Source organism: Nerophis lumbriciformis, linkage group LG04, assembly GCF_033978685.3.
Source record: "Nerophis lumbriciformis linkage group LG04, RoL_Nlum_v2.1, whole genome shotgun sequence".
Taxonomy (NCBI): domain Eukaryota; kingdom Metazoa; phylum Chordata; class Actinopteri; order Syngnathiformes; family Syngnathidae; genus Nerophis; species Nerophis lumbriciformis.
The window spans coordinates 35382350-35405275 of NC_084551.2; the positions used below are offsets into that span (position 1 = coordinate 35382350).

General features: G+C 41.5%; 1 protein-coding gene across 2 annotated transcripts in view; it reads right to left on the bottom strand.

Annotated features, from left to right (window-relative positions):
* chn2 (chimerin 2) overlaps positions 1–22926 on the bottom strand; it is an 81383-nt gene that overhangs the window by 38888 nt on the left and 19569 nt on the right. For both annotated transcript variants that reach the window (XM_061953617.1, XM_061953609.1), the window contains exons 2-5: positions 18234–18272; positions 14703–14758; positions 9119–9150; positions 8896–9009 (exon numbers count right to left, since the gene is read on the bottom strand). In XM_061953617.1, the coding sequence (XP_061809601.1) occupies positions 8896–9009; positions 9119–9150; positions 14703–14758; positions 18234–18272 (241 nt within the window). The remainder of the gene's footprint in view (positions 1–8895; positions 9010–9118; positions 9151–14702; positions 14759–18233; positions 18273–22926) is intronic.

Here is a 22926-nt window from a genome sequence, read left to right on the forward strand (position 1 = left end):
TCTGCAGACATACGTAAGTGACTGCAAGACATACTTGGTCAACAGCCATACAGGTCACACTGAGGGTGGCCGTATGAACAACTTTAACACTGTTACAAATATGCGCCACACTGTGAACCCACACCAAACAAGAATGACAAACACATTTCGGGAGAACATCCGCACCGTAACACAACATAAACACAACAGAACAAATACCCAGAATCCCTTTCAGCCCTAACTCTTCCGGGCTACAACATACACCCCCGCTACCACCAAACCTCGCCCCCCCCAACCACGCCCACCTCAACTGACGCACGGGGGGGGTATTGTAGCCTGGAAGAGTTAGGGCTGAAAGGGATTCTGGGTATTTGTTCTGTTGTGTTTATGTTGTGTTACGGTGAGGATGTTCTCCCAAAATGTGTGTGTCATTCTTGTTTGGTGTGGGTTCACAGTGAGGCGCATATTTGTAACAGTGATAAAGTTGTTTATACGGCCACCCTCAGTGTGACCTGTGTTGCTGTTGATCAAGTATGTCTTGCAGTCACTTACGTGTGTGTACAGAAGCCAAATACAACATGTGACTGGGCCGGCACGCTGTTTGTATGGAGAAAAAGCGGACGCGACGACAGGTTGGCAGACATTCGAGAATCGAGAGGGTTGGCAAGTATGACGCTGTCAAGCGCCATTCATATAAAACTCGCAGGCCGCACTAACATTACATTTTTATATTAAGGTGCGGGCCGCAAAATAACGTCTCGTGGGCCGCAATTGGCCCGCGAGCCGCGTGTCTGAGACCACTGGTGTAAAATAAATGTAGCTCGGCGGACAGGCTCCAGCCCCCCGTGACATCCAGAGAAACAAGCGGTGGAAACAAGAGTGGATGGATTGAGGATGTATCAAGTAGTTTTTCAGTTTCCTTATATTTTCCGTTTTTTGGGGTGATTACCTTCATGCAATGCGCCGTGACCCGCTGGCTCTGTGTCGCCTTGGAAACTTTCGAAACGAAAAGTGGCTAGTACTACGACTACGAACACACTTCACTTTCAGTTTACGGCGTTCCACGCCCCTACCTTTGCGCCCCGCACTGCGCAGAGGCTTCTGGGAGACATGGTTTAGTTTCAGACCCGGCCAACGATAAAGCACCAGAAAAAACTACACATCAAGTTTTTGTATGATACTGTCAGGCATCACCATATGATTGTGAAGACTTTGAAACTGAAATACCGCGGCATCCACAAAACCGTTATACCTGTGGTAATCTGAAATCTCCTTGTTCATTTCTGTTGTTGTTTGCACACAATGTTCACTCTCTCTCTCATCCTCAGTATGGAGTGCAGCTGGTGCGAGGCAGCAGCACACACCTGACATTAATTAGGAACAGCCTATTTAACCTGGCTGCTGACGGCCTGTGAGCGCCGGAACTTTGTTACTGCTTGCTACCTGTTTATCTTGCCAGAGAACTCACTAGTTCGTCGTGTGCCCTTCATATCAGGTTTGCCTGTATATTTCCTAGCCTTGTCTAGCGTTTTCATTTTGTACTTTGTTTATCTATTTACTTCTTTCATGAAGTATGTTTTCCTAGCCTCGTCTAGCGTTTTTAGTTTGTACTTTGTTTTATATTAACTTCTTTCATGAAGTATTTTTTCCTAGCCTTGTCTAGCGCTTTTAGTTTGTGTGTTATCTCTCGTAGTAGTTTTTTTTACATGGTGTGTTTTGTTGTGTATACCACCATCGCCTTTATTTTGCTACTTTGTGCTTCCTCCTAAATAAAAGGAAGAGCTATTGTACACAATAAGTCTCTGCATCCTTGGGATCCACCCTACCAATTCCTAACAGAAAAGTTCCGGCCAAACTATGGAACCCGCAGAGACAGATGCCTGGAAAAGAGCATTACAAGGCCAGGCTCAACGGATCAACCAGCAGGGGGATCAGCTAGACCACCTGAGCCGAGGTCTACAGGGACTGTCGGAGCGTCAAGACACCATGTTGGAGCGAGTCAACATGTTGCTAGCCACTGTTGTACCCACCTCGACCACCGTGCCTGACCAGACATCCGCCCAGCCTACACAACCCGCAAGTACCAGCAACATACGGCTATCCCGACCCGAACGTTTTTCCGGAGAAAGGGAAGACGTAAGACAATTCCTGACTCAGTGTGAACTACATTTCGAGCTAAACGCTTCCGCTTTCACCTCTGAGCGGGCTAAGGTAGCGTTTGTTATCTCCCACCTGTCTGGCCGTGCGGGCACCTGGGCGACTGCTGAATGGAACCGTCAACACCACCTCCAGCTCCACATATGCGAACTTTTCCAAAGCCATGAAGCAAATCTTCCAACGACGACTCCCAGGTAGAGAGGCAGCGAGATCCCTTTTTCGGCTGCAACAGGGTTCACGACGGGTCGCAGATTACGCGATCGAGTTCCGCACCATGGCCGCCGACTGTGACTGGGGTCCCTCGGCGCTGTTGGACGCTTTCTTCCTGGGTCTCGCGGACGAGATTCGTCACATGATGATCCCGCTGTCACTCCCGACGAACCTGGATGATCTCATCGAACTGGCGGTGCAAATCGACTTCCGCCTATTGGAGGAGAGGCGGGATCGACGAGGGAGACAAGCCCCACCTAGCAGCCAATCAGCACCTGCTAGACCTGCCATCTGCAAAACTGAGCAATTCGTTCCCGAAGACACCTCTCCTTCGGGGCAGATAGATGAGCCGATGCAACTGGGAGGTCGTCGACTCACCACTGCCGAGAGGGAACGCCGTTTTCGCCTCCAACTCTGCCTATACTGTGGGGCCGCTGATCACCTCATCTCCCGCTGCAAGGAACTGCCGCGCCCCGCCGCACGGCCAAGAGTGCGCCCTCACTCACCAGAGGACACGTCCACCAGAGGTCGCCGTTCTCCTTCGTCGGCCGCAGGCAGAATGCAGCTAAAAGGTACTTTTTCTTGGTCTAACCAACAAATAGACATTTGCGCTCTCATTGACTCAGGAGCAGATGATAACTTTTTGGACTTTGACTTCATGAGACTCCATAAGATTCCAGTTGTAAAACTGTATGTGCCCAAGAGGGTGTATTCTCTAGATGGGCGCCTATTAGCCAGTATAACCCACCAGACCCTCCCGCTCAACCTGCGCTTGTCTGGTAATCATTGTGAGAAAATAATTTTTTTTATCGTGCCATCACGGTCCGCGCCTGTCATTTTGGGGATAACCTGGCTACATAAGCATAACCCGCACATAGACTGGCCTCGCTCGGCCATTATTAATTGGAGTGTGACCTGCCACATACATTGTCTTCGTTCCGCAGCAGGATCCCACACACCGCCACCTACCTCCGTTATAGAGAACATAGACTTAACAAACGTGCCCACAAACTACCATGATTTAAAAGCGGTATTTAGCAAGGATAGAGCACTCTCACTTCCCCCCCACCGACCCTACGATTGTGGTATCGATTTGCTAGCCGGCGCGGCTTTACCATCGACCCGTTTGTACAAGGTGTCTAATACCGAACTCAAAGCACTAGAAGAATACATAAACACATCACGAGCTGCGGGCCTCATTCGTCCTTCTACTGCACCGGTAGCTGCTGGATTTTTTTTTGTCGAAAAGAAGGACAAGTCCCTACGGCCTTGTATAGACTACCGTGCTCTTAATCAGATTACTGTCAAGAATAAGTATCCTCTTCCCCTCCTTGATTCTGCTTTTACTCCCTTACAGTCTGCAAAGTTTTTTACTAAACTCGATCTACGTAACGCGTACCATCTAGTTCGCATCAGAGAGGGGGATGAATGGAAGACCGCATTCAACACCCCTCTCGGACATTTTGAGTATTTAGTCATGCCTTTTGGACTTACAAATGCACCTGGTGTTTTTCAGGGTTTCATTAATGACATTTTTCGGGACATGACAGGTCGGTTTCTCTTTGTTTACCTGGACGATATATTAATTTATTCATCAACATTTGACGAACATGGGCAGCAGGTTCGATTAGTCCTTCAACGATTGCTCGAGAATAAACTGTTCGTCAAAGCGGAAAAATGCGAGTTTCACTCTTCCTCCATTCCCTTCTTAGGATTTATCATTGAGGAGGGTAGACTCAGACCGGACCCTGCTAAGGTAAAAGCAGTAGTAGATTGGCCCACTCCAGTTTCCAAGAAGCACCTTCAGAGATTCTTGGGCTTCTCTAATTTTTATCGGCGATTTATTCGTAATTTTAGTCGTGTCGCTGAGCCACTTACGAGGCTAACCTCTACTAAGGTTCTGTTTGAATGGACACCCGAAGCCAATTCCGCGTTCTTGAGGCTGAAAAGATTGTTTACTTCGGCTCCTGTTCTTTGTTACCCTGACCGTTCTCTCCAATTTTTTGTTGAGGTGGACGCTTCTGATTCAGGTGTAGGGGCCGTACTCTCCCAGCAATCTATCTCCGACCAGAAGTTGCACCCCTGTGCTTTCTTCTCTCGTCGCCTATCCCCTGCTGAGAGAAATTATGACATTGGCAACAGGGAGCTCCTGGCGGTCATCTGGGCCCTTCAGGAGTGGAGACATTGGCTGGAAGGGGCGGAGCTACCATTCATCATCTACACGGACCACAAGAACCTGTCCTACTTAAGGACTGCACAGAGACTGAACCCCCGCCAAGCCAGGTGGGCACTATTTCTGACCCGTTTCAATTTTATCATCACTTTCCGACCTGGTTCTCAGAATGGGAAGCCCGATGCCCTGTCCCGTCTCTACTCTTCGTCCTTTGAGAATTCTTCACAGGAACCAATTGTTCCCCATACCCACATCATTGGGGGACTCCAGTGGGACATCGAGCGGCAAGTCTTGGAGGCCCTGAAGTCGGACACATCTCCTCGGGGCTGCCCACCAGGTCGGTTATTTGTGGTTCCTCGGCTTCGTTCCAACGTTCTGGATTGGGCACATGGGTCGAAGATCGCTTGCCATCCAGGTATTCGTCGCACCAGTTTTGTCCTCTCCCAGCGTTTTTGGTGGCCGTCCATTCTTGCAGATACAAAGGCGTTTGTGGCAGCATGTCGGATCTGCGCCCGGAACAAGGCATCCCACCAGGCTCCAGCAGGACTGTTACACCCATTACCCATCCCCTCCCGCCCGTGGTCACACATAGCTGTGGACTTTGTCACAGGACTGCCCCCTTCCGAGGGAAATGACACGGTCTTGACCATTGTGGACCGGTTCTCAAAGATGGCCCACTTCGTGGCCCTCCCCAAGCTGCCTTCAGCTCTGGAAACAGCCCAACTACTAGTGCTCCATGCTTTCCGGCTGCACGGAATCCCCACTGATGTGGTATCCGACAGAGGGCCACAGTTTTCCTCGGCTGTCTGGAGGGCATTCTGCAAGTCTCTGGGGGCCTCCCCTAGCCTATCCTCCGGCTACCACCCTCAGAGCAATGGACAGACCGAGCGGACCAACCAAGACCTGGAGGCGGCCATCAGGTGCACATGTCATCAGCAACCCTCAACCTGGTCTGAGAATCTCCCATGGATCGAATACGCTCACAATTCCCTCATTAGCTCCGCCACCGGCCTGTCTCCATTTCACGTCGCCTATGGTTTCCAACCCCCAGTTTTTTCTTCTACCCAACCCAATGCTGACGTTCCATCCGTAACGGCACACCTGCGCCGGGCTCATCAAGCTTGGCGTAACACCAGGGCGGCGTTAAGAAGAACATCGGCCAGGAACCAACTCTTAGCCAACCGCCATCGCACACCAGCCCCACACTACCAGTTGGGACAGAAGGTCTGGTTATCGTCCCGGGACCTACCATTGGCCACCGACTCTAAGAAACTGGCTCCCAGGTTCATTGGACCATACCCCATTGTCAAGATCATCAATCGTGTTGCAGTCAGGCTCCATCTCCCAAAATCTCTCAAGTGCCATCCTGTTTTTCACGTGTCCCGCATCAAGCCTGTTGCATCCAGCCCGCTCAGTCCTCCTGAGGTACCGCCTCCTCCACCCAGGCTGGTTGAAGGTCACCCAGCATTTACAGTAAACACCATCTTAGATGTGAGAAGAAGGGGCAGGGGTTTCCAATACCTGGTAGACTGGGAGGGGTACGGCCCGGAGGAGCGGTCATGGATTTCTAGATCGCTTATAATTGACAAGGACTTGATCAAGGAATTTTACGTTCGATTTCCAGACAAACCAGGTAGGCCGCCAGGAGGCGTCCGTTGAGGGGGGGGTACTGTGGTAATCTGAAATCTCCTTGTTCATTTCTGTTGTTGTTTGCACACAATGTTCACTCTCTCTCTCATCCTCAGTATGGAGTGCAGCTGGTGCGAGGCAGCAGCACACACCTGACATTAATTAGGAACAGCCTATTTAACCTGGCTGCTGACGGCCTGTGAGCGCCGGAACTTTGTTACTGCTTGCTACCTGTTTATCTTGCCAGAGAACTCACTAGTTCGTCGTGTGCCCTTCATATCAGGTTTGCCTGTATATTTCCTAGCCTTGTCTAGCGTTTTCATTTTGTACTTTGTTTATCTATTTACTTCTTTCATGAAGTATGTTTTCCTAGCCTCGTCTAGCGTTTTTAGTTTGTACTTTGTTTTATATTAACTTCTTTCATGAAGTATTTTTTCCTAGCCTTGTCTAGCGCTTTTAGTTTGTGTGTTATCTCTCGTAGTAGTTTTTTTTACATGGTGTGTTTTGTTGTGTATACCACCATCGCCTTTATTTTGCTACTTTGTGCTTCCTCCTAAATAAAAGGAAGAGCTATTGTACACAATAAGTCTCTGCATCCTTGGGATCCACCCTACCAATTCCTAACAATACCCCTACTAAAATGCAGTTAAAAAGGGTATCTATTGATCCTATGTCATCAGGAGACACGGCAATTTACAGCTGTGTATCATCAGCGTAACTGTGGAAACTGATGCCGTGTCTCCTAAAAAAGAATGGGACCTAAAATTGAGCCTCGAGGAACCCTAGGTCTTATCGCATGGGTTCCAATAAACTTGCATCCATACTTACATAAAAACATGTCTGTGAGATAAGAGCGACCCAGTTAAAAACAGTACCAGAGAGGCCCACCAGGTGTCTAGGTCTATTCAATAAAATGTGATGGTTCCCTGCAGGGGTCCTCAAGTACAAATCTTGAAGGTCCACAAATGTTTTTTTGAAACAGGCTGGGTCCGTTTATTATCGGTCAAGCTTATATAATAGCAGGAGGTAGGTAGTTTAACATTTTCTTAAAATTAACAAACATAAAATAAATATCCAATAAAATACATGAAATATTTTCTTTGAAACAAAAATAAATAAGAACTTTGAAAAATTTTTGTCCTCTGCATTTGACCCATCCCTTGATCACCCCCTGGGAGGTGAGGGGAGCAGTGGGCAGCAGCGGCGCTACGCCCGGGAATCATTTTTGGTGATTTAACCCCCAATTCCAACCCTTGATGCTGAGTGCCAAGCAGGGAAGAATGCTGGTATGAGCTTTTAAACATAACCCGTTAACTGCTGCCAATCAAATGGTGAATAAGATACTCTTTAGGGTTCATATGTTTGTAAATCTGACTGTGTTGAAGTCAGTGCCCCACCAGCCATCAACCTCACCGCACGTTACTGCTCTGTTGCTATTTGTTGTTGTGTCATAGATTTAACAAAAATCTTGCTTGATGTTTCATATGGCTTTTTCAGCCTCGTGATTTCTTTTTTTCTTAGCTCTGAATCATGAGGAAATGTCTCTTCAAATTCGCGGTGCTCTTTCAGATAGTGACGTTTCAGATTTTCACTTTTCACCAGAGCAACAGTAGTGTTGCATAGTAGACACATTGGTCTGGTACTTGCAGTAGGTAGGATGAAAACATATTGCTCTGTCCATTCTTCCTTGAAACGTCGGCTTTCCCTGTCCACCTTTCTTTTACCAGCCTGAGCCAACTTGGAGCATGCCATTGTGATTTGATTCACATTCAGTGACTGACAAGTGAACAGTTAGCGAAGTAGCGATACGAGACAACTGTGTGCCTGCAGCGAAAGGTTCCATGCACTGTGCACATGACCCAGGTGGTAACAGCCTATCAGCGCGTCGTTGTGAAAGAGATGACAACCATACCCCGGAATTAGCCAATCAGAGTGGCGTTCTCTCGCTCTCACTCCGTCTCTCTCTCTCTTTCTCTCTGAGAGAGAGAGAGAGAGAGAGAGAGAGAGAGAGACGGAGTGAGTGAGACACGAGAAGTGTAAACGAAACGTGGAGATATTTGACTAAAAACAACAAAGAACGTTGACATGCGCTAGCGATAACTCACAGATAAATACAATTATTATATTTTTTTATAATAATTATAATTATAATAATAAAAAAAACATTTTTTTTTTTATTTTATTTTTTTTTACTATAATTCGTGCTGGGTCCGGACGGACACGTCGCTGGGTCCGGACATGGACCACGGTCCGCCTGTTGAGGATCACTGGTCTACTGTATCTAAAGCAGCGCTTAGATGCAGCAGAACCAACACTGTCAGCTTTTTATTATCTATATTCTCACTGATGTCATTTAAAATCTTTAAAAGTGCTGTCTCGGTACTGTGGTCCATCCTAAAACCAGATTGATGTCTTTCTAAAATGTTATTTCTATTTAAAAATGGTTGACTTGGTTAAAAAAACTGTTTTTCTAAAATTTTACTTAAAAACTGTAAGTTGGATACAGGTCGGTAGTTATTAAAACTGCTCTTCTTCAGAAGGGGCCTCACCACCACCGCTTTCAGAGCAATTCATAATAATTCAAATCTGTTCCTCAAAGATTACATAAAATGATGTAAATAGTGACGTGGGAATCAGGTCTAAAAGGAAGGTTGTTGGGTTTACTTGGGAGAAAACTTGACCGAGTGTCCTTGATGATCAATAGGACTGTTTCCAACCTTTTTTTTCTTTTTTGACATTGCGGTTACCTTAAGGCCAATGTATGCGTCCCAGGCTGCCTTTGGCTCTCCCTGATCAGGTAGGAACCCTCAACTGACCTCAGAAGCTCATCTGCATATTCTCGAGAGATCACCCCATGAAATCTGGAAGAAATTATAACGTTGGGGAATTTGAAAAAAAGCAAAAAACTCATATTTTCCACAAGACAATGATGTTTGTTATTTTTAGTACAATAATGAGGGTTATACTCACTCTCTGCCGTAGTATTTGGGCCTGGTCTCCATCTGTGAAACAGAAAGACCATGTTTTCTACAGTTTTCTGATATAGAAGTTTAATAAAAGGAGTCATATCCTGCTCACTTCAAGTTATTTAAAATTGATATTGGATCCCAGTGTGGCACTTTAGTTTTTCATTTTAATAAAATACTCCATAACTCAAGTTGTATATTTGGTAAATCTGCATTCTTCTCCTCTTTGCTGACATTCTGCACCCTCTTTCTCAATCGTGCATCCTTTGTTGTGATTGGCCAGAAGATAAAACAATGTTATAACCAGCATAGAGACACACCTCCCTCCCCTTCAAATTGTAACATGCTATTGGTATCATCAATAAAGAATAATTGGACATATGACAAATAGATGTTTATTGAAGAATTCAGCATCAAGCTGGGCTTTGTTCATGAAACAGTTGGAAGTGGCATGGCGAGCACGGAGGACAGTGACAGTAAGGAAGGTCTCTAGAAAACAACCCCGGATTAGATACACAATTATTGTATCCAAAAAGAGACTTTCTAGCTGTTCTTCCAAAAAATTAAAAAAAGAACACAAGACCAAAGTTAATGAGCAGTGTAGCAATCAAAAATATTTAATCTTAGACAAAAAGTTCTGTATTTATATGGTCAATAAAAGCAATAACAAGAATAATTACCCCATTAACACACTTATGCTATAACAATAATAATTAGCACAGCACTTTTAAAGATTTCAAACAATGTAAAAAAGCACACAGTGTTGGTTCTGCTGGATCTAAGTTCCGCTTTTGATGCAGAAGATCATCAAATCTTATTCAATAGACTTAGAGGCAGAGGTGGGTAGTAACGCGCTACATTTACTCCGTTACATCTACTTGAGTAACTTTTGGGATAAATTGTACTTCTAAGAGTAGTTTTAATGCAACATACTTTTACTTTTACTTGAGTATATTTATAGAGAAGAAACGCTACTTTTACTCCGCTACTTTTATCTACATTCAGCTCGCTACTCGCTACTAATTTTTATCGATCTGTTAATGCACGCTTTGTTTGTTTTGGTCTGTCAGACAGACCTTCATAGTGCCTGCGTTTCAACAAATACAGTCACTGGTGACGTTCACTCCGTTCCACCAATCAGATGCAGTCACTGGTGACGTTGGACCAATCAAACAGAGCCAGGGGTCACATGACCTGACTTAAACAAGTTGAAAAACTTATTGGGGTGTTACCATTTAGTGGTCAATTGTACGGAATATGTACTGTACTGTGCAATCTACTAATACAAGTTCCAATCAATCAATCAAAAGTGTGAAGGAAAAAAGACCATTTTTTATTTCAACCGTACACCCCGTCAAAAGCCTAAAGACTGACTACACAGTTCCTGTCTTCACAATAAAAGTGCCGCTCCATCGCGCCTGCGCTTTCTAAATAAGAGTCTCCGAAAGCCTGCGCAAACAAGCTAGCAAGCTACGGAGTTTGCCGCCAATGTATTTCTTGTAAAGTGTATAAAAACGAATATGGAAGCTGGACATATAAGATGCCAAAAACCAACCACTTTCATGTGGTATTAGACAGAAAGGAGGAACTTTTTTTCTCCTCCATTTGAAAACGTGGACGTTTGTCATCACTACTGTCTGATTCCAATCAATGCATGTCATCAGAATCAGGTAATACACCAACTTATATTCTTGTCTTCATGAAAAAAGGAATCTATATGTGTTAAACATGCATGTATATTCATTAAAACACTATTAACATGTAAACAAAAACGGCAAAAAAAATATATATAAATTATATACTGTATATATCAATGTATATATATATATATATATATATATATACATATATATATATATATATATATATATACATACACATATATATATATATATATATATATATATATATATATATATTATATATATGTGTGTGTGTGTATGTATATATATATATATATATATATATATATATATATATATATATATATATATATATATATATATATATATATATATATATGATATGTGTGTGTATGTTACTCATCAGTTACTCAGTACTTGAGTAGTTTTTTTACAACATACTTTTTACTTTTACTCAAGTAAATATTTGGGTGACTACTCCTTACTTTTACTTGAGTAATAAATCTTTAAAGTAACAGTACTCTTACTTGAGTACAATTTCTGGCTACTCTACCCACCTCTGCTTAGAGGCCTACTGAAACCCACTACTACTGACCACGCAGTCTGATAGTTTTAACCTACTCAGTGGCCTAGTGGTTAGAGTGTCCGCCCTGAGATCGGTAGGTTGTGGGTTCAAACCCCGGCCGAGTCATACCAAAGACTATAAAAATGGGACCCATTACCTCCCTGCTTGGCACTCAGTATCAAGGGTTGGAATTGGGGGTTAAATCACCAAAAATGATTCCCGGGCGCGGCCACCGCTGCTGCCCTCACCTCCCAGGGGGTGATCAAGGGTGATGGGTCAAATGCAGAGAATAATTTCGCCACACCTAGTGTGTGTGTGACAATCATTGGTACTTTAACTTTAACTTTAACTTTATATATCAATGATGAAATCTTAACATTGCAACACATGCCAATACGGCCGGGTTAGCTTACAAAAGTGCAATTTTAAATTTTGCGCTAAATATCCTGCTGAAAACGTCTCGGTATGATGACGTCAGCGCGTGACGTCACGGATTGTAGAGGACATTTTGGGACAGCATGGTGGCCAGCTATAAAGTCGTCTGTTTTCATCGCAAAATTCCACAGTATTCTGGACATCTGTGTTGGTGAATCTTTTGCAATTTGTTCAATGTACAATGGAGACAGCAAAGAAGAAAGCTGTAGGTGGGAAGCGGTGTATTGCGGCCGACTGCAGCAACAACACAAACACAGCCGGTGTTTCATTGTTTACATTCCCGGAAGATGACAGTCAAGCTTTACCATTGGCCTGTGGAGAACTGGGACAACAGAGACTCTTACCAGGAGGACTTTGAGTTGGATATGCAGACGCGGTACCGTGAGTACGCATGCAGCTGCGGCTTCCAAACATTTGGATCGCTTGCCCGTACGTGCGTGCCGCTATATGCATGTCACGTACGTAACTTTGGGGACTTTGTGGAAATATATGTGCTGTATGAACTTTGGGGAGGTGAACGGTACTTTGGGCTGTGGGATTGAGTGTGTTGTGCAGGTGTTTGAGTTGTATTGGCGGGTTATATGGACGGGAGGGGGAGGTGTTTGGTATGCGGGATTAATTTGTGGCATATTAAATATAAACCTGGTTGTGTTGTGGCTAATAGAGTATATATATGTCTTGTGTTTATTTACTGTTTTAGTCATTCCCAGCTGAATATCAGGTCCCACCCGCCTCTCACAGCATCTTCCCTATCTGAATCGCTCCCACTGCCCTCTAGTCCTTCACTCTCACTTTCCTCATCCACGAATCTTTCATCCTCGCTCAAATTAATGGGGAAATCGTCGCTTTCTCGGTCCGAATCGCTCTCGCTGCTGGTGGCCATGATTGTAAACAATGTGCAGATGTGAGGAGCTCCACAACATGTGACGTCACGCTACTCGTCTGCTACTTCCGGTACAGGCAAGGCTTTTTTATCAGCGACCAAAAGTTGCGAACTTTATCGTCGATGTTCTCTACTAAATCCTTTCAGAAAAAATATGGCAATATCGCAAAAGGATCAAGTATGACACATTGAATGGACCTGCTATCCCCGTTTAAATAAGAAAATCGCATTTCAGTAGGCCTTTAGACATCTGGTTGGACTCTCTAAGACAGATGTTTTTATGTAAGTATTGATATATGTTCCTCAGGAACCCTCAAAACGAGGTGTGGGATTCCCCAGGGGTCAATTTTAGGTCACATTCATTTTCATGCTGCCTCTTGGGGACGTCATTAGGAGATGATGACACAGGACCAATAGATACTCAAGGTGCTCAAAACAATCAATTCAGATCTGAATCTGGATTTTTATTTACTCAATTCTAAATCAATTCGTATTTTTTGAGAAACGATTAAACATTTTATTTAAATAATTTATTTTTGGATTAAAAACATAAACAACCATTATTAATATTAATATTATTATTGATAATTGTGCTTTTATTAATTTTAGTTTTTCCTTTTTGAAGTATTTTATTTACGTATTGTATGTGTATGTCCTTTCAATTGCTGTGTAAATTTCTACAATCGTAAAGCTGGGATTGGGTTGGAGTTGGGGTTGCTCTTTTTTTTCTATTAGATTGTTTAACAATCTGTGATTTATGTCAATGACATTTTAACAATAAATGTTTAAAGATAACTTTTTTTAGGCCAACACTGTGTGAATAAGTCAAGCGGACCTTTTGTAACCTCTAACCTGTTTTGAAAAGGTTTTATTATAATTTATAAACCAAATTATATATTAAAATAATCGTGTTGAATCCAGAATCGATTCTGAATCTAATCGTCACCCCAAGAATGGTTATGGCGTTTATTCTGAACATGCATACAGTCACAATATGATACATCACATAATTACAGTTTTACAAAATAGCGTGTCCGAAAAGGAGTAGGAAGAAGCAGATCTTATTTAATCCTACCCCTTTTCTCACCATAGCAATTACTAACGCATTTGTTACTACTCACTCTGTAACACAACAATGAATAATTAAATACATAAATAAATAAATTAGTAAATAAATAAATGAGACAAATTTATGGTTCACATTATGAGATGAATAAGATGATCTCCTTTTTTAATAAGGTAATAATCACTCCCAAGAGTAGGAATTGAATCGTGAGGTTCCCAAAGATTCCTACCTTTAACAGATTACTTTTTAACTACATTTTACACATGGATGCCAGTGAATTTCCTACAGCTACGTAGACCAGCACAGGTCTTTGTTATTGGTCCTGAAGGCCAGAAAGACAAACTTTTACCAACATTTTTAAACCAACACGATCCATAAAATCTGGGCATGATTTTTGACCATGAGCTGACCTTTATGCCACATTTAAAAATGATATAAAAAAATATATAGTTTTTTTTCATTTTCCACCCTTTTCTCTTTCAGGCCAACACTAAGGTGCTAATGCATGCTTTCCCATTCATATATATGATTCACAGTGTTGTCAAACTGTGAAGATATTATTCTGTCTCCTGACTTATCAATCTCCTTGATAAACTTCCTCTTCTAGCTGGTTACTCTCTGCTGTATTACGGCACGCGACGTGAGAAATTCAACAGGGACGTCATGAAATGGCACATACACATTAGAGAAAAATAGTACAACATTTTAAACATATATAAATAAGTACAAATTAGGGATAAAGCCAATCCAAAGGCTTATTTTCTTTCCCCCACAGCATTCAGCTAGTACTGATACTAAAGATGCGAGCATCTTCATCATCTATTGGGTCTTCAGAGATAATCACACAGAATAAAATGACAACAAAGGGTTACTCTTCTGTCTTTCATCCATGTTTGCCTCTACAAAAGGTGCTGACATTTCCTGCTGTTTGACATTTAAAGGCAGGGTGAGAGCACGAAAGCAAGCGCAACGGGGGTCTTTTGACACGCTACTCACCTCTTGAGGACATACAATCCTTCTCGGTCTCGGGGCTTCCTGCTGCAGTTGGTATACTGTCGGAGAAACATATAAGGATGTTAAAGAGGGGCCTGCGCGTGTGGAGTTCAGTGCAAGTTGTAATTACCTAAAAATAGTAGATTGAGGCCGAAAAATAAAGCCGTCGATTTACATTTAAGAGGAAGAAAAGTAAATTAGAAGCCGCTGCATAGCAGTGAGTGTGGCCCGGACATTGGGAAGGGGTAAAATACAGAGTGGTAAAAAAAAATTCACACAAAATAACCCGTCTAGACTCCACTAAACATTTAAGTTTCTAACCTAAATGCCAGCTGGTATGTGTGTTTTGCATTGCAAGGCTATTTTTTTCCGCCTGTATATTGTAAACAGACCAGAAAGAAGAGTATACTGCAGAGGACGCTGGTTCTCAGGAGGATACAGTATGTACTATTACAACATATATCTTATTGTAATACCAAAATAAAAAAAGCAAAGGTGGCTGCAAAGTGATGCCCCTTCTTCCATTACTTTGATTGACAGTTACAAAGTGACAGCGCACCACTCTTATGTTGTATATTTTTATCATTGGACATTTTGAGTACAATTCCACTACCATCAGGGACATCTTTTTTCCTTCCTGTCTCACTTTTCAATCATCTTGGTAGATCATGCAACATGGCCACAACCTATAGACAAGAATGGAAGGCGACACTGCCTTCAGCCCTAACAAGCAGTGCAGCAGCAAAGTTATCTCTGTGTGAGCTTGAGTACAGTCTTTGTCACAACACATTCTGTGAGCAGCAAATAAGAATCGGACTTAAGCCAAGCAGCAAGATCTGGACATCATCCATCCCTTTGACACCACGAGTGTTTAAAAAAAGAAACCACAGTGCATAGAGAATTAAGGAGAACATGATCATTTATAGAAATACTGTAAGCAGACATCTAATCTATGCAGAAAAGGAAAAGCACCACATTGTGTCACAGATTCCATTTGCACTCATGTGTCTATCCGGCACAGATGATTTGAGTCACATCAAATATGGAGGAGTGGATCCATTTGCTCCCACATGGCACAAAACACCGGATGCTGAAGTGGGCGTTCTGAGCCACTTGACAAAGAGAACCTGGCAGCAGTAACCTATTTTACTCAGATATGGAGCACTGTGTTTTGCATGTGTTGTGTTGGCGAGGCAAATGTTTACAGTGCTCAGCATTAAGAAAGGCTGAATTGAGCCCTAAGGCTTAATTTCTTTGGGGCTACAGTTGTGGTCGGAAGTTTAATTATGAATGTGAAACTCCCAGATGCAATCAATCCTGATCACTAATCGGGTAATGAATAGGGTCAAATAAATTAAATCTTTAAATAATTACTTAAAATTGTAATTAAATAATTATAATTGGAATTGAGCACATAAATGTGTTATTTAATGTGCCAATAATTTATCAATTAAAAATTATATTGAAATATTTAACTATTCAATTATTATTGTATTATTTATTTCATTATTATTATTATTGCAATAACCTTAGGACTAACTAACTAACCTTATGATCTTATTTAATCTGTCAAACCTACCCATCAAAATCAGTGGGCGGAGCTAACAGAAATGTAGTCCAATGATTGCTTTGGTCTGAAGCCTGGAACTTTGGAAGTCTTTGAAAACATGGCGTCTAAGGAGGATATACTCATACTTTTGTGGGAGTCGGTGGTAGTATGTGGATTGTGAAAGCAAGACCTGTATGTAGCAGGAAGTTGTCAGAGTTTTTGCCGCACTTTCAGCCCATGATATAGACCAGTGCTCCTCCGCTTCGCTGACCAAAGTTCCACATAAAAGTGCAAGTGCTGGGCAACCAATCAAGTAATAAGATCCACCCACTGATGGCTGAGTTTGATGGGTGAATTAAATTCATAAAAGTGCTGCCACAAATGCTCATGAACAAAGTGAAGTGAAGTGAAGTGAATTATATTTATATAGCGCTTTTCTCAAGTGACTCAAAGCGCTTTACATTGTGAAACCCAATATCTAAGTTACATTTTTAAACCAGTGTGGGTGGCACTGGGAGTAGGTGGATAACGTGTCTTGCCCAAGGACACAACGGCAGTGACCCGGATGGCGGAAACGGGGATCGAACATGCAACCCTGAAATTGCTGGAACGGCAACAAATTAAATAAATCATAAATAATTATTTATATTGTGAAATTATTGATTAAATAATGAAATAATAACATCAATTATTGATTTAATTACTCATTAATTTAATATTGAAATGATTAGACGATTAAATGTACTTCTACATTAAATTAATTAAACATGTATGTTACCTCTCTATTCATCTGACCTTGCTGTATGTTTTTTCTCCCCTTTCTCAAGCTCAAGAGGATTATCAGGGCGACCTGTTTTACAGACGTGGATGACTTTAAGAAGATCGTGATGACGAAGATGTGGAGGATCCCTGTGGAATTACACCAGCATAACTGTCAATCCTCCCGTTTTTCCAGGGAATCTTTCCCGGTGTCTTCCTGGTCCTGTTTTATTTTTTTTCAAAGAAGGCAGTGCCGGAAAAGAAATTCCCGTTTTTTCCCGAAAGATTTCCTAGATGAAAACGTTGACAGGTATAGCTTTCAAGGCAGGACTCTCAAACTCAATTTAACTGGGAGCTGCTGGAGGTATAGTCAAGGTGAGGATGTGCTGCACAAAGTATTTCCTTCAGAATCACGTTTTATCCATGTGACTCAATTTGTTAACTAACTTGAATAATTATACCATTTTAGTAATTGTGAAAAATATAATCTCTCAAACTCAATGTATATATATATATATATATATATATATGTATGTGTGGGAAAAAAATCACAAGACTATTTCATCTCTACAGGCCTGTTTCATGAGGGGTTCCCTCAATCATCAGGATGATTGAGGGAACCCCTCATGAAACAGGCCTGTAGAGATGAAATAGTCTTGTGATTTTTTTTCCCACACATACATATATTGCGCTCTACTACGGTATCGAGCACTATTTTTTGGATAACCTTATTAAGACATATATATATATATATATATATATATATATATATATATATATATATATATATATATATATATATATATATATATATATATATATACATACATATATATATACATATATATATATATATATATATACTGTATGTATATATATATATATACATATATATATATATATATATATATATATATATATATATATATATACATATATATATATATATATATATATATATATATATATATAGCAGTTTCTGTTAGACTACTAATGTAACATAAGCTTGCAGGTGGTCTTGTTATTTTTTTAATTAAACATTTTAACTGTCCGCAAGTTGCAAATAGAACCTTTAATAATACCTGCAAAATTAAATGAAATCCAATATTAATATTATAAAAATGATGTAATACATCTGTTAGGTCTACCAATTCATGCCTACTGACTGCAAATGTGTACATATGGCAAGAGAATGTGACTGTGTCATTTACAGTCAGTATACTCACAGTAGGACTTCCATATGGGAGGTTGGTAATCTTCGGGGTCTGTGAAAACAAAACATGGAGCGGGTCACAGTGCTGCTGTCAACAGTGTAAACAACACACTCCTAATCAGCATTGCTGCCTCAAGGACAATCAATACACACGTCTGTTGGCCATGTTTAACATCAGCAGGCTTGTACAAACATATGCTGCTAATCCCAGGGAATGATAAAGTCAGGGCAGGGGTGTCGAAAGTGCGGCATTTTCAAAATGAAATTTATCAATTGAATGAAACGACAAAAATTTGGAAAAAAAAAGAACAAAAGGGCGTAATGTAATGAGAAAAGGTTTACAGTTAATATCCATAATAGGGATGGGCCGAGCAATTGGCCACCGATCAGTTGCAGTCGATTTCTGTGGAAAATGTACATGATTGCCATTGATGATAAATGCCTTTTATTGACGATCACAAACATTGATCCCCTCTAGCGGACACTGTGTTTACTTTTAACCCTTTAGCCTGACAAGTGGCTAGCTGCTACAGTATCTCCATACACAGTGTAGAGCCGCTTCCCTAAATTAATAATAAACTCCTCCATCCATCCATCCATCCATCCATCCATTTTCTACCGCTTATTCCCTTTGGGGTCGCGGGGGGCGCTGGAGCCTATCTCAGCTACAATCGGGCGGAAGGCGGTGTACACCCTGGACAAGTCGCCACCTCATCGCAGGGCCAACACAGATAGACAGACAACATTCACACTCACATTCACACACTAGGGCCAATTTAGTGTTGCCAATCAACCTATCTCCAGGTGCATGTCTTTGGAGGTGGGAGGAAGCCGGAGTACCCGGAGGGAACCCACGCAGTCACAGGGAGAACATGCAAACTCCATACAGAAAGATCCCGAGCCTGGGATTGAACCCAAGACTACTCAAGTCCTTCGTATTGTGAGGCAGATGCACTAACCCCTCTACCACCCTCCATTAAATAAAAAGCATTTTTTAGTATCATTATCAAGTACCCTTAACACTGGTGGACGGGGCTAAGCATGTTACACACCGAGAAAAAGCCAGGAGCAAGCATGCTAATAGCTAAGCTAACCTAGCTTGAAACAACACCAAAAAATAGTGTTTATGAAAGTTTAAGAAGTGTAGATGGAAGCAAGTTACAGAGGAAAGTTGGCAGATATTAACAGTAAATGAACAAGTAGATTAGTAAAAGTTATAGAAAGGCGAACACAACAAGTGTTGGTGTGTCAGCATCGTCACGGTCAGTACACGACACATAAGAGGAGGGCAGATCCAGTCATAAATTGGTGGTGACGATACCAAGGGAAGTATCAGTATATGATCTGTGCTAGAGTCGTTAGGTCGATATTTTTGTTGTTTTTGTTAATTTTTACAAACTCAGGGAATAATTCCCTTGACTTTAAGGGGCAAAACCAAAAGATTTAAATGAGTAGTAAATAGTAGTTTGTACTTTTGTTTAGTTATTGTGTACTGCTGACTTTGTTTTGCTCAAACAATTGTGTAATAAACAAGAACAATGAACTAGTTTTGATATTGCTAGACTGTAAATAGCAGTCACTATACACAAGTGGAAAGATGTACCGTTAATGCGTGTGATCAGTATTGGTATTGAATCGGCCAATCACACTGATGGATGATAGAAATCGGCAGCATAAAGCCCAATAAACACTAATCATTTATGTTGACACAAAGGTGACATGCTGCAGACAGGCAAAACAAACCCATTGAGATAATCTATGTATTTAAATATACTGTTTATGAAATGTTACAATATTTTCCAAATGGCCCTGCATCCTTTGATTGTTTTTAGTTCAGTACGTGGCTCTCGGAGAAAAAAGTTTGGATAGCCCTGATTTAGGGGCACATTCCTGTACTGTTTGTCAAACGTCATTAACTATTAAACCAGTAGTATGCTAGTAGTTACTCTCAGGCTGTGGGAAAAGCAGAAACTTTGCATTTAATAGGCAGCAATGTACAGAAATGATTGCCCCTTATTATGGTTTAGCACTCCTTTGTTGACAAAACAATAGAGCAGTTAGAGTAATATTACAGTTCACAACGTGTGTCATCGATCATATCAGTCTAGAGGCATTGCATTCCTTGGTGCTCCACACCCTTACGGCCGTGGTAAACAAATGAAACACACCCGAGTGCTTGAGGGGATTAACACAGTGCCAACCAGTAAGCACTTGTTTGATTATATTACAGAGTTACAGCAAAATGTTAAAAGTGACTCACGCATCATATTAAGGTTTTTAATTTCTCAATGCACCAAGTTTTTCTCCAGTGCATTGCTTTTTAGAGGCTTTTTTTTTTCTTCCGCTCAGAGCTGCAGTAGTTAGGCTGAAATACTACAATAATAGGGATGGGACTCTTACAACCACTCACAAGTCGATTTGATTACAATTGTTGGGGTGACGATTTGATTCAGAATCGATTCTCAAATCAAACCGATTCTCGCAATACTGTATATTATTTGGTATAAAAACTACAAAACCTTTTCAAAACAATTTACAAAAGTTCCTCTTGAATGCTGATGTATGACATGCAGTATATGCGCAGCGAGTAAGCCCGGAGATGATTACCGGGAATATTTAAACCTTTAAGCAGAATGTAGAACGCCTTAGAATTGGTTTTCGTTCTTCTAGAAAAAATGAGCTCCCCTTGTTTCGTAATCCATGCACTCTCACACACATTATTTTCTCTAAAGAGTGTCATGAAGTCCTTCCCACAGAATTTATCTTATGTACAAATTCCTAGGTGCGTAACAAAGGGCTGGTTACTTAGTAAGAAAGCTTGCACACATTGTTAAGTTACATGTGAGTGTGTATGTAAATGTGTCTGGTTTATTAATCTGTGCATTACTGTGGTTATTAGATGAGGGCGAGCATAGGGAAGAAGATAGGCTGGTTAGACTGTTGTCTATGTGTGTGCTTGTGTTTGAATGTGTGATGTAAAGAACAGAGAGTATGTGATGTTCATTTATTTGTATTGTGTATTTCATGATTTGGCGCTCAGGTTCCCTGCCCTTGTTGGTTTACTCTATTTAAAAAAAATATTTCAGATCATATGACTTTTTTCCAACATTCCAAAATTATATCCATCTGTGTCTTACCTGCCCAGGGACTACAGGTGGACGTTAGCAAATGTTGCTCGACCTGGCTGAAGGCATCTCCTCTTGTTTTACAAGATTAGGTTTTTGTGCATTGTCCCCATTCTAAATAAATCAATTCCATTCCATTCCAAGTACTAGCCTGAGGGAGCATGGAGGAAAATGAGTGTGCTTTCTACAACCGTCAAGTTAACTTTCAGTTTAGATACTCGTCAAAGCGCTGCAACCATGGTGGACAAAAGCATGAGCGACGGGTGACCATTTTAGAGATTGCCCGGTTCTCTCACTCCAACGCTGGTAGAGCTAAAATATCTGGGACAACGCTCCCCTCCTAAAAAAAGGGGACCAATATTATATTTGGTGTAAGTCTGGGAGGCAGAGATGGCAGGCAGGTGAATGAAAAAGCCATTTTTATCACAGAAAACACAGGTAACACAAAAAAACAAAGACCTGCAGCTGCAGCCAAAGCACAAATGATCCAGCCCAATAAAAGGCATCCTGATTGGCAACCAGGGAAGTGAAGTGAATTGTGAAGTGAATTATATTTATATAGCGCTTTTCTCTAGTGACTCAAAGCGCTTTACATTGTGAAACCCAATATCTAAGTTACATATTTTTTATTTAAATTATTTTATTATTTTTTTAAACCAGTGTGGGTGGCAATGGGAGCAGGTGGGTAAAGTATCTTGCCAAAGGACACAACGGCAGTGACTAGGATGGCAGAAGCGGGGATCGAACCTGGAACCCTCAAGTTGCTGGCACGGCCACTCTACAAACCGAGCTATACCGCCTCAGGTGTGTTCTGATTCCCAAACAGGAAAAAATAAGAGCACTGGACAGTAAATAATACAGAAACTCAGGAAACAAATACTAGATTCCAAACTGTCATGCGAGTTTATGATGTTATACTTACTATTATTGTTATTACCGCATCAAAAGAGGAAAAATAAGGTCGAAAACATATGCATCACTTAATCTGTGTTTCACATGCATCTATTTATTATACATTTGGACAGCCACAAATAGATTTTGCTATCCGTTTGCCCTCGTTAATAAACGCCTTACAACGTCATACAGTAGATGGCATCATAACTCTGCGTGAGGCGCAGTAGATGACATCATAAATCTGCTTCGCCTCACGCGCACCTGATCTGCCAGAGTATAAGAATACCTAGAAGTGTTGCAAAACTAGCAACTTTCTCTATATATTTAGCAAATATTTAAATCCTTCTAAATTGTCGTTTAAAAAAAACAACACTTTTTCTGGTTTTATTGGAGATTTTTAGAGACACCTAACATGAAAGCATGCATTGCTCCTCTCAACGAGCAGCAGGTTGTTGCCCACCAACCACAGAAAGAAGCGACATAAGAAAGTTGTATTTCTAAACATAGGCTTTTCATGAGTTTTGCTCACTTTGTCTCTCCCACTATAGAAATTGTGCGCATGTGTCTAATTATGCAAATTAGACAATAACATAATTTAGCCCAGCCCACCACAGATAGATTGCACTTCTGTGGAAAACATTGCATAAGGAATTATTTTCTCCAGGCTGAAGGAGAGACTGACACAAC